Source organism: Mus pahari, chromosome 17 (genome assembly GCF_900095145.1).
Source record: "Mus pahari chromosome 17, PAHARI_EIJ_v1.1, whole genome shotgun sequence".
Classification (NCBI taxonomy): Eukaryota; Metazoa; Chordata; class Mammalia; order Rodentia; family Muridae; genus Mus; species Mus pahari.
In genome coordinates this window covers 63,116,861-63,127,615 of record NC_034606.1, presented here as the reverse complement: position 1 = coordinate 63,127,615, position 10,755 = coordinate 63,116,861, and the positions used below count along the sequence as shown (strand labels likewise).

At 44.4% G+C, this 10,755-nt stretch overlaps 1 protein-coding gene across 5 annotated transcripts in view; it reads left to right on the top strand.

Annotated features, from left to right (window-relative positions):
* Positions 1–5,048: 5,048 nt before the first annotated feature.
* Kansl2 (KAT8 regulatory NSL complex subunit 2) overlaps positions 5,049–10,755 on the top strand; it is a 16,839-nt gene continuing 11,132 nt past the window's right edge. The window contains exons 1-4 of one of the 5 annotated variants that reach the window (XM_029548106.1): positions 5,049–5,150; positions 5,560–5,818; positions 8,055–8,233; positions 8,537–8,651. In XM_029548106.1, coding sequence (XP_029403966.1) covers positions 5,568–5,818; positions 8,055–8,233; positions 8,537–8,651 — 545 coding nt within the window. In that variant the 5' untranslated portion in view covers positions 5,049–5,150; positions 5,560–5,567. Of the gene's footprint in view, positions 5,409–5,559; positions 5,819–8,054; positions 8,234–8,536; positions 8,652–10,755 lie in introns of all 5 variants that reach the window. The other 4 variants (XM_021216203.2, XM_021216204.2, XM_029548107.1 and 1 more) reach the window with 4 other exon arrangements.

The window sequence follows — 10,755 nt, the reverse complement described above, 5'->3', positions numbered from 1 at the left end:
CTTTTCATTAAAAGTCATAGGGAAACAGAAGTGGTATGGGTGCTGCTTGCCAAGAACAGACTAGGAAAAACACTGAGGCAGTTACTGATGCTGATATACTGGCCCAATAGAGGAAAGAATGTATAGGAAGGAATATATCTTATGGTGACTTTGTGGTTCTTAATCTGCATGTTTGAGTTGTCTGGAGTGCCTGCCATTGCTGTGCAAAACAAGGAGCTCCTTGCTGATAAATCAGTGGTATTTCTTGGTGTGTAACATTTGAAGTAACATTTCTTTCTTGGTATTTCCTGTGTTGTGCAAGATAGATGTGTCATCATGATTACTAAATTTAGGCTTGGTATTTGTTGAGATTGTGTTTTCCATCCTGACCTTCCCAAACGGAAATGTACCTTTTAGTTTGCATCTTTGTCTGGAATTGATGGTTTGATTTGGGAAAGTGGCCTGTTTTTTTAAATCACTCTCATTAATGTCAAGTGTTTTCTAATCACATGCAGTCCCTTAGCACAAAGGCTGTCATATTTGCTGACATAGCATTTCTTCACAGTAATCCTGTCATTAAGTTTCTTGGAGCTCTGTAGTGGACTAGAAATAACTGCTGACTAGAGTCTAGAGAGCTCCTTTATGCTGTAGTCTGATCTTTTACTGTAGCTCAACACTGAGTTTGGTTAGTTTAGAGACCTTACTATCTTAGTTCCTACTGGTACTGTCTATAGATAGATGCAGTGTCTGCTTCTAAGTCTGTGCATAGGTCCTGAACCTCCCTCGTGGGCTCTGCATGAACTGCTGCATTGCATTATTTTGGGGTAGCAGATAAACACTTGTCAGCTAGCATGCATATTGTCCAGTTTCTGTATAAATACGGCTTCTAAGCCATGTGTGTCTCCTACCTTCATACTTTGAAGGGGTGAGAAGTAATAATTGTATATCTAAAGTCAGCCATGTAAGCATGGCTCTTTATTTTTTCTTTTAATCTAAACTGTCAAGAAGAAATGCGAGTGGTAAGCAGGCTTGGAGCCTCAACTTCTGTAAATTTCATTCCTAAGAGTTTGCTTGACTTTTACGTTGGCAGAAATAAATACCTGTGGATTGTCTTTAGGGCTTTTAGCATATACCTGTATTATTGGCTAAACTCTGGTGAATCATTAACCTTAAGCCAGTGTGGTCTTCTGAAGTATCCAGTTATGCCTTTTGGGTTAGAAAATACCTAAATATTAGTCTACTTTTCTCATTCATGAATCATTGTTTTTGTATCTGAGACTCAGCATCTTTTCCTTCTTGTAAATGATTTTAGTTTTTTGGTTTAGTGTATCCTACATATTTCTATATTATTAGGTTCACCAGTGGTGATAGAAAAATTGAATATCTCCAATTGCAAACAGCAGTAGATTTGAGTATTGAAACAAAATCATGGTAACATCACTGCTGGGGTTCCTGGAGCCTTTGCAACGAAATTCACCTCTCACACCTTGCTTCTAGACAAAGGCAGTTGGAGGGGTCCTATCTATCCTAGTATGGTTGGAATCTAAATATATGCGTTTCCATTATTTTGGGAACTAATTATTTTTTTAAAGATTTTTTTCTTTTGCTGATGAGTTATTTTGATACTCATGCTAGGAAAAGGGAGAAACAAAACCATCTTGAGATTGGAATGCCTATTTTATTCTCCTGAGATGGGAGAACTTAAGCAGTCTATGCAACCCATCAAATAGTGAGAAATAGCTTTCTACCATTCCACTGAGCTTTCGGTAACTGTCACACGTCCTCAAATGTCTTGGCGTTGATTGAGGTTTCGATCTTAATGTGTAGGAAGCTATCTCGCTGCACCACACTGTCATCTCTTTCTTACCCCTCAGTGGATGGGAACTTGGAAGAAGAGCGGTACTGTGATGGTACCTGGTCCACATTCACAGTTTCCTAAGTGGGTAAGCTCTCCGTTTTAGTATTCTAAAGTTGTTAACATGAACTTGGCAATGGAAAGGGGAAGGAAAAGAATGTTTAATAAAAATCAGTGTCTACTCTTTCCCTTTATGAGTGCATATTCCTGGTTGTATGAAGAGAAAGTCATGGGTTTTGTGTTGCCATGTGAATGTTGGTCGAGAGGGATGCTTGACAGCATGTTAATTGAAGCCAGAGCAAGTATGTCTGCCGTCAGGTAATCTGGAAATGCCAGTGTATGCCGAGGGAGTGATTAGCTGATGGCTATAGTGAAATCACTTACAAAGCAAAAGGACTGTCTGGCCGAAGAACCCAAGGAAAACAGTGCAGCAGCCTCACGGAGGTGAGATTGAGGTTCTGAACTGGAAACTGATCTGGGTATTACCTGACTTTTCACAACTGTCCATTTTCTTATCAGACCAAAGAACAAAAAGAAAAAAAAAAAAAAACACGTGAAAAAGCAAAGTAACACACCTTTACCAGTTTATGTCACTCAGGTACAATTTCGTGGGGAGGTTTTTGGTTTTGTTTTGTTTGTTTTGTCTGATTTTTGTACTGCTCAGCATATTATTCTGCTGTTGCCTCTGTCCTCCATGGGGCACCTTAGTCTTGGGTGCTACTCCTGGGATCTCTACTGCTGTTAGGTGAATGACGATAGGATGGAAGTGACCATATCATAAGGGCTCTTTGTAAAAAAAACCTGAAAAACTCAAAAAAAATTTAAAGAAGGATATTGTATACATTTTATAGTCTGGCTATCAGTTTGATATCTTGCTGTCAAGTATGTTTCTCAATCTGTATTTATCCATCCCATCAATAAACATTAATGATAATATACCTGATCCTTGTTTGTATGTTCCATGTCCTTAAACTAGTCTTTAACTATTATTTTGTTGAGTCATTACTACTATGCTTTGGTTTCAGTAGTATGTATTATGTTCCTATCACAAAATATCCTATGGATCTTTCCATCTGAGATTTGACTTTAATAATATAGTATACAGTTAGCAGGAGTACCTGGAAGAGTGTTTAAAATAGCTGTAATAGGGGCTGGTGAGATGGCTCAGCGAGTAAGAGCACCTGACTGCTCTTTCAAAGGTACAGAGTTCAAATCCCAGCAACCACATGGTGACTCACAACCATCCTTAACAAGATCTGACTCCCTCTTCTGGAGTGTCTGAAGACAGCTACAGTGTACTGACATATAATAAATCTTTTTTAAAAAATAGCTGTAATATATAGGAACACTGAACCGCTCACTTAGCATGTGTATGGGGGTCATACTTAGTCACACCTCACAATATGTTTTTGAAAGATTCAGAAGACATGTGGAGTTATGTCCTTGAGTAGGTGATATGGAATTGAGTGCATAAATGGAGGATTTTTGCAATGGGACCAAGGCAGTTAAATCATAATGGTCTGAAAGAAAAAATTAAAAAAAAAAAAAAGACTAAATTGCAGGCTCAGAGTGAATGTGATGAGCTCGCGAAGTTCATAGGAAGGGACCAAGCTTGCAGTTCACGTCTGGGCGATACCAGCCTAGGGATGCAGAAGAGTAGAATGCTCAGAACTTAGAAATAGGGAGCTGGGGCGATGGTTCAGTGGGTAACAGTGCAAGCTGTGGGGAGCTGAGTTCCAATGAAAAAGGCCTGGGGTATCTACCTGTGCCTGCACTTCCAGCGCTGTGGGGGTGGGGCGTGGGCAGAGACAATTATTGCTCAAAGGTCAGAGGGCTCTAGCAGCCAAGCCCCATGAAGACCTGATGCATTCTCATATCCTCATATCACACGACAGAAGGAGACAACTGACTTCTGAAAATTGTTCTCTGAATTACATACACATGACATTCCCCGGTAAACAAACAAATAATTTTTTAAAGATGGTGCACTCCAGGTTCAGTGAGACAGGTCCAGATCCTGTCTTTGACCACAGAGACCCCCTTACCCGTCTCCAGTGTTCAGATTACTGGCGTGTGCTAACTACTGTGCCTGGTGGCTTTTTCATCTTTTGTTTTGTTTTCGAGACAGGGTTTCTCTGTGTAGCCCTGGCTGTCCTGGAACTGGCTTTGTAGACCAGGCTGGCCTCAAACTCAGAGATCTGCCTGCCTCTGCCTCCCGAGTGCTGGGGTTAAAGGAGTCTGCCACCACTGCCAAATGGGAGATACTATCTTAAGAGAATAAGGCAGAGAGCCATCGGATTTCTATAGGTGTGGTTGGAATCTTTAAAGAATCGCGAAAACGGAATAGCTTGCTGTTTCTATATAATACACTATTCGTCAGGGAGTTTAAGAGAAGCATGCACTATGCCAGAACACCTTTTGATTTTCCATCACTTTATCCGTAAATAATGTCTACCTAAAAAGTAATGTTTACCTCTTAGGGCTGCTCTACAAAAATTAATTAGTACATATGATTCTTGAGAAAGAAAGAGTTCGAGTGTTTACATGAAATTACCAAAAAAATTAGATGAACTGGTTGGTCACCATAGAAAACTAATAAAACCTTTTCATGTGTAAACAGAAAACACGGTCAACCACCGTGACTTTTTTCTTTTTCGTTTTCTTTTCTTTCTTTTTCCTTTCTTCTTCTTCTTCTTCTTCTTTTTTTTTTTTTTAAGATTTATTCAGATGAGTACACCGTCACTGTCTTCTGACACTGCAGAAGAGGGCATCGGATCCCGTTAGAGATGGTTGTCAGCCACCATGTGGTTGCTGGGAATTGAACTCAGGACCTCTAGAAGAGCAGTCGGTGCTACTGAGCCATCTCTCCAGCCACCCCAATGTCCACTCTTCTGCTGTGTAGGGACGGTAAAGAGGTAGCTGACTGAGAAGACCGGAGACCACTGCCACCAGAAGAAAGAACCCTGCTAAGACGGAAAAATAGCCGAACCCGGCGACTGGCTGTGGCCCGCCTTTCCGACAGCCCACTCACGGGCCGAGTTTCTGACAGACACTTCACATCAGCCACTCCCGTCGCGGAATCTCTCCCTGTCCCGCCCTCCACAGGCTAGTCTTGGTTCTGACCAATAGGGGCACAGCACTCTCAGCGCAGCGACCAATCAGCGTTTAGGACCCTCAGGGCCGCGTTCCGAGCAGGCGGAGCCGCCAGAGGGCAAGCTGCGCGGCGCAGCGCGGCGGGGGAGGTAAGATGGCGCCGCGCCGGGCGCTTCGCCTTTGCAGTTAGGCTGCTGCTCGCCCTTTCTGTCAGCCCAGCGCGGTACGTCGTCTCCTGCAGCGTCGGAGTCTCTCTGGTTGCTGGGCTTTCGGGGAGCCAGGGTCTCCGGTGCCGGGGAGCCGTAGGACAAGATGGCGCTTGCAGGACGACGGCCAAGGCGCTCGTGGGAGCGCTGAGGCGGCCGGGGACAAAGGCGGCGTGCCGGGGCGTGGGGGCGGGGCGCGCCGCGCCGTTGCAGTGGTGCCGCGTGGGACAGGCGCCGCGCTTCCGGTCTGCTGCTGTGGAGAGTCGGCCAACGTGGTAGGGACCCGGGCGGTGACGGGAGGCTGGCGGGCGGCGGGAGTCCCGGCGCGACCCTCGTCCTGCCGCCGATCGGCGGGGAGCGCGTAGACCGGGACCTGTGGCCCGGCTGGGGCCGTTTTGATCGGTCGTGTGACCGCCCTGCCCGCAGGTTTTGGTATGAACAGGATTCGGATTCACGTCTTGCCAACGAATCGGGGGAGGATCACCCCAGTGCCCAGGTCGCAGGAGCCCCTTTCCTGTTCGTTCACTCACCGCCCGTGCTCCCAGCCGCGCCTGGAGGGGCAGGAGTTCTGCATTAAGCACATCCTCGAAGACAAGAATGCACCCTTCAAACAGTGTAGTTACATCTCGACGAAGAATGGAAAAAGGTGCCCCAGTGCTGCCCCAAAGCCCGAGAAGAAAGATGGGTATGTGGAGAGGTGTGTGGGTCATGTGGGTGCCTTCGGGCGCAGAGAGTCGTTCTTTACTTTTAAGTGCACGCCAAGCACGGGTTGTATCACCCAGCCTGTCTCAACGCCCAGACCTCCTACCGTTAGACTTTTACTTTTATTACATTTTGAAGCCTTTATTTCCCGTTTGTAGCTTGTTTTGTGTGGGTAGGGACACGTGGGGAGGTCAGAAGCCAATTTGCTGGAGTTGGTTTCTAGTACCTCCTGGTTCGGAAGGACGGACAGAAGGTTAAGCTTGGCTCGCAGAGCCACAGACTTCCCCCACCTCCTGGCTCTTTTGAGACAGTCTCACCCTGTTCCCGGGACTCCCCATAAGGACAAGACTTGCTTGGAACAGTTTTGGCAGCCCTTTATGGCTTTTAAAGAATTCTAACGTGTATGGGTGTTTTGCCTGCATGTGTGTTGGTGTACCACGTTCATGCTTGAGGAGAGGGCGTTGGATCTCCTGGAACTGGAGTTAGAGAATGTTGGTGCCACCATGCCTGTCCCCTGCCTTCAGTTTTAAAGTGAAAAGGGGACATAATATGTAGAGTTGGTCATATCTGTGGAGTTTTAGGTCGTGTGTTTGTAAAGTATTTTAAGGAATACATTCTTTAAAAAAAGAAAGAAAGAATACATTCTTGGGGGCTGGAGAGATGGCTCAGTGGTTAAGAGCACTGACTGCTCTTCCAGAAGTCCTGAGTTCAATTCCCAGCAAGCACATGGTGGCTCACAACCATTTGTAATGGGATCTGACGCTCTCTTCTGGTGTCTGAAGACAGCTACAGTGTACTCACATACATAAAATAAATAATTTGTTTAAAAGAAACCAAAAAACCCCATTACTTTACCAAAAAAAAAAAAAAAAACAAAAAACAAAACACTCAAATGCTCAGAAGTGGTGGTGCAGGCTTTTAATCCTAGCACTTGGGAGTTTAGGCCAGCCTGGTCTAAAGCTTTGAATTCCAGAACTGCCAGGGCTAAACAAAACCCTGTCTCAACCCTCCCACCCCACCCGGCCAATAATGAGAACCAGAAGGACATTTGAGGCAGAGACATTTAGTTAATCGCTTGCTTGAAAAAATTAAGGTTTTGAGTTCTGACTATGGTCAGACTGATTTTGAACCCCTAATTCTCCTGACTCCGCTTCTGGGGTTCTGGGATTGTTCCTGTTCAGCTTTAAAGTCTTCTTCCTTAAATATCTGTTATGTGGACTCAACGTGCTGCCACACACATGGTCTGAGGGTGGCTTTCTGGAGTTGGTTTCTGCTGTGTGGGGTGGTGATGGGTTGATGGAACCCAGGTGGTCGGGCCTTGGTGGTAGGTGCTTCTGTTTGCTGAGTCACTGAATTGGCACTGATTCACTTGCCCAGCCTTGTTAAGTAATGGCACACTGTGTGTGTGTGTGTGTTTTCGAAGGGACTTCATAGGTTTTTTTATCTGTATGTATTTAATCTGTGCAAAAATGTGACTTCACAAGGTAATTTGTAAACAACTAGTTTTAGATTTGAAGCGTGTCTGCCTATAGTGGATTGATAGTTAGATGTGCTTCTAGAAATAATTTTGAAAAATAAAAGCAGCTCTGATTTTCTGTGAGATACTGCTAACATTTTTATAGTTAGAAGTTTGTTTGATAACTAGAACATTGGTTAATCTGCTGTCTTTCCCTGTGAGCCATGGAGGTAGCATGTGTTAGAGCTGTCCCTGCACGGAGCTCTGGTTTGACCCTGAGCAGCACACACCTCACAACACCCCACCCCACACCACCCCAATTCACATTGCTCCCTGCCCCCCAACAGGGTCTATTTATTTAGCCCTGACTGTCCTGGAACTGTGTAGACCAGGCTGACCTCGAACTCACAGATTCACCTGCCTCTGCCTCTAAAGTGCGGAGATTAAGGGAGTGAGTCACCATGCCTGGTTATACTGGTCTTCAGGGTGTGACTATTATAGTCATTTATATTTCCTAAGGAAAAAGTCAACTGGTGACTGAGTATTACTGGAATCTTTTTTTTGGTTTTTCTGAGACAGGGTTTCTCTGTATAGCTCTGGCTGTCCTGGAACTCACTCTGTAGACCAGGCTGGCCTCAAACTCAGATATCTGCCTGCCTCTGCCTCCCAAGTGCTGGGATTAAAGGCGTGTGCCACCACTGCCCGCTCTGCTGGATCCTTTCTAAGAGAGGACCTATTAAATATTAATATTTTGTCTCCTTAGGGTGTCTTTCTGTGCCGAACACGCTCGAAGAAATGCCCTAGCACTTCATGCTCAGATGAAGAAGAGCAACCCAGGCCCTATGGGTGAAACCCTCTTGTGCCAGTTGAGCTCATATGCTAAAACAGAGCTGGGCTCGCAGACCCCAGAGAGCAGCCGCAGTGAAGCCAGCCGGATACTGGGTAAGGATCATCTCTCCTGGGATAAGAAAGGAAGATGCTCACGAATGAGTTTGGCTCACTGCATTGCTCTGGGACCTGGGTGAGAATGCTGGGGCTGCTCATGCTAGTTGTTGGTTGTTTTGCATTTAGAGTTTGTTTAGATTATTTCTTCCAACCTGGTGACCTTTCCTTGTGTTAAAATTTTAAAAAGTTAAAACCTTTGAATTTTAAGGTTTCAGGTTGAACTCTTAAGTAATGTAGCTTCATATGTGGAGTTACAGAGGTGGGAAGTCTTAATGGCTGCTCTTCCCTTCCTTGCCTCAGATGAAGACAGCTGGAGTGATGGGGACCAGGAACCCATTACTGTGGATCAGACATGGAGAGGTGACCCTGACAGTGAAGCTGATAGCATAGACAGTGATCAAGAAGATCCCCTGAAGTAAGTTGTAACTCCACATAAGGCTTTTACATACTTTATGTAGTTAGTATGGAGAATGTAGTATGGCATGTGGTTAGTTAATACATGTGGGTCGGTTTAAGTGTCACGGTTCAACACCATTTTGCTCCAAGGCAAGATTTCTTGATTGTTTGGCAGAAGTCTTATAACTGGGAACTGAGTCATGCCCTTAAGATGCGTTAGGGAGGAGCAGAGCTTTGGACAAAGGAACGAGAGGGAGGCAGAAAGAAAGGTGCTGGCTGGCTAGAGAGGAGAAAATGGCCTTAAGTAGGTAATCAATCCAAATCTCAGAAAGAACGAGCTATTTATACTTAGACACTTGCTGCAAAATTCCATGGTTCTGACTCTTTTTTTTTTTTAAGATTTATTTATTTATTATATGTAAGTACACTGTAGCTGTCTTCAGACACTCCAGAAGAGGGAGTCAGATCTTGTTACGGATGGTTGTGAGCCACCGTGTGGTTGCTGGGATTTGAACTCCGGACATTCAGAAGAGCAGTCGGGTGCTCTTACCCACTGAGCCATCTCACCAGCCTGGTTCTGACTCTTTAAATGGGAAAGAAAAGTGTTCAATAGTTGGCTTTGGTTTTATGCCTAATAAAAGGAAAACTGATTTAGAAACTCAAATTTTAATTATATGCTAAGGTCTACTCTAACTGGTAATCTTAAGAGTTTAGAAATATCAAATTATTTCCTGTTCCAAAATCTCTTAACTTTTTGAAGCAGGGTCTCATTGTGTAACTCTGACCTGGAACTTGGTATTTGAGTCAGGCTGACCAAACGCCGGCTTTGGTCTCCCTTCCTTGTATTCAGTTTTTGAATCATCTTGGCAGTTAGACAGTGTTTGTCTTCAACAGCGCGTGGTACACACATGCACACACTATACACTTTTAAAAATATTTATTTATTTAATTATATGTAAGTACACTGTAGCTGTCTTCAGACACTCCAGAAGAGGGCATCAGATTTCGTTACGGATGATTGTGAGCCACCATGTAGTTGCTGGGATTTGAACTCAGGACCTTTGCAAGAGCAGTTGCCGCTGAACCATCTCACCAGCCCACACTTTTTTTTTTTAATATTTATTTATTATATGTACACTGTAGCTGTCTTCAGACACGCCAGAAGAGGGTGCCGGATCTATTTACAGATGGTTGTGAGCTACCATGTGGTTGCTGGGAATTGAACTCAGGACCTTCAGAAGAGCAGTCAGTGCTCTTAACCGCTGAGCCATCTCTCCAGCCCCCTACACTGGTTTTTATGAGACAGAATTTCTCTGTGTGGTTCTTATTGTCATGGAACTCACTCTGTAGACCAGGTTGGCCTTGAACTCAGATCTACCTACTTCTGCCCAAAGTTAATCTTCCAAGTTTTTTTTTTTTTTTTTTTTTTAAAGATTTCATTTATTACTATATCTAAGTAGACTGTAGCTGTCTTCAGATGCACCAGAAGAAGGTGTCAAATCTCATTATGGATAGTTGTGAGCCACCATGAAGTTACTGGAATTTGAACTCAAGACCTTTGGAAGAGCAGTCAGTGCTCTTAACCACTGAGCCATCTCTCCAACCCAATCTTCCATGTTTTAATTACTTAACTCAGAATAGGGAAACAATCTTTATATTAACTGCTAGAATAAAAACAGCCCTGTTTCTGGAGTGTTGGATTAAAGGCATGCACCTGCATGCCCAGCCATCTTTACTTACTTTAAATGTGTAAGTAATGAGACATCTCCCCTCCCATTCCAATTTGTGAGATAACACATTGGTATCCTTTTGTGGTGAGATCTCCCTTTGTCCTGTCTCTTCTTAAAAATAATCTGTTCAGTTCCTAACACCCACATGGGACCACTCACAAATCACTTGTAACTCTAGTTACAGGCTATTTGAAAACAGCATCCGAGCCGGGCGTGGTGGCACATGCCTTTAATCCCAGCACTGGGGAGGCAGAGGCAGGATTTCTGAGTTCGAGGCCAGCCTGGTCTACAGAGTGAGTTCCAGGACAGCCAAGGCTACACAGAGAAACCCTGTTGGGAAAAACCAAGAGAGAGAGAGAGAGAGAGAGAGAGAGAGACAAAGAGAGAGAGAGA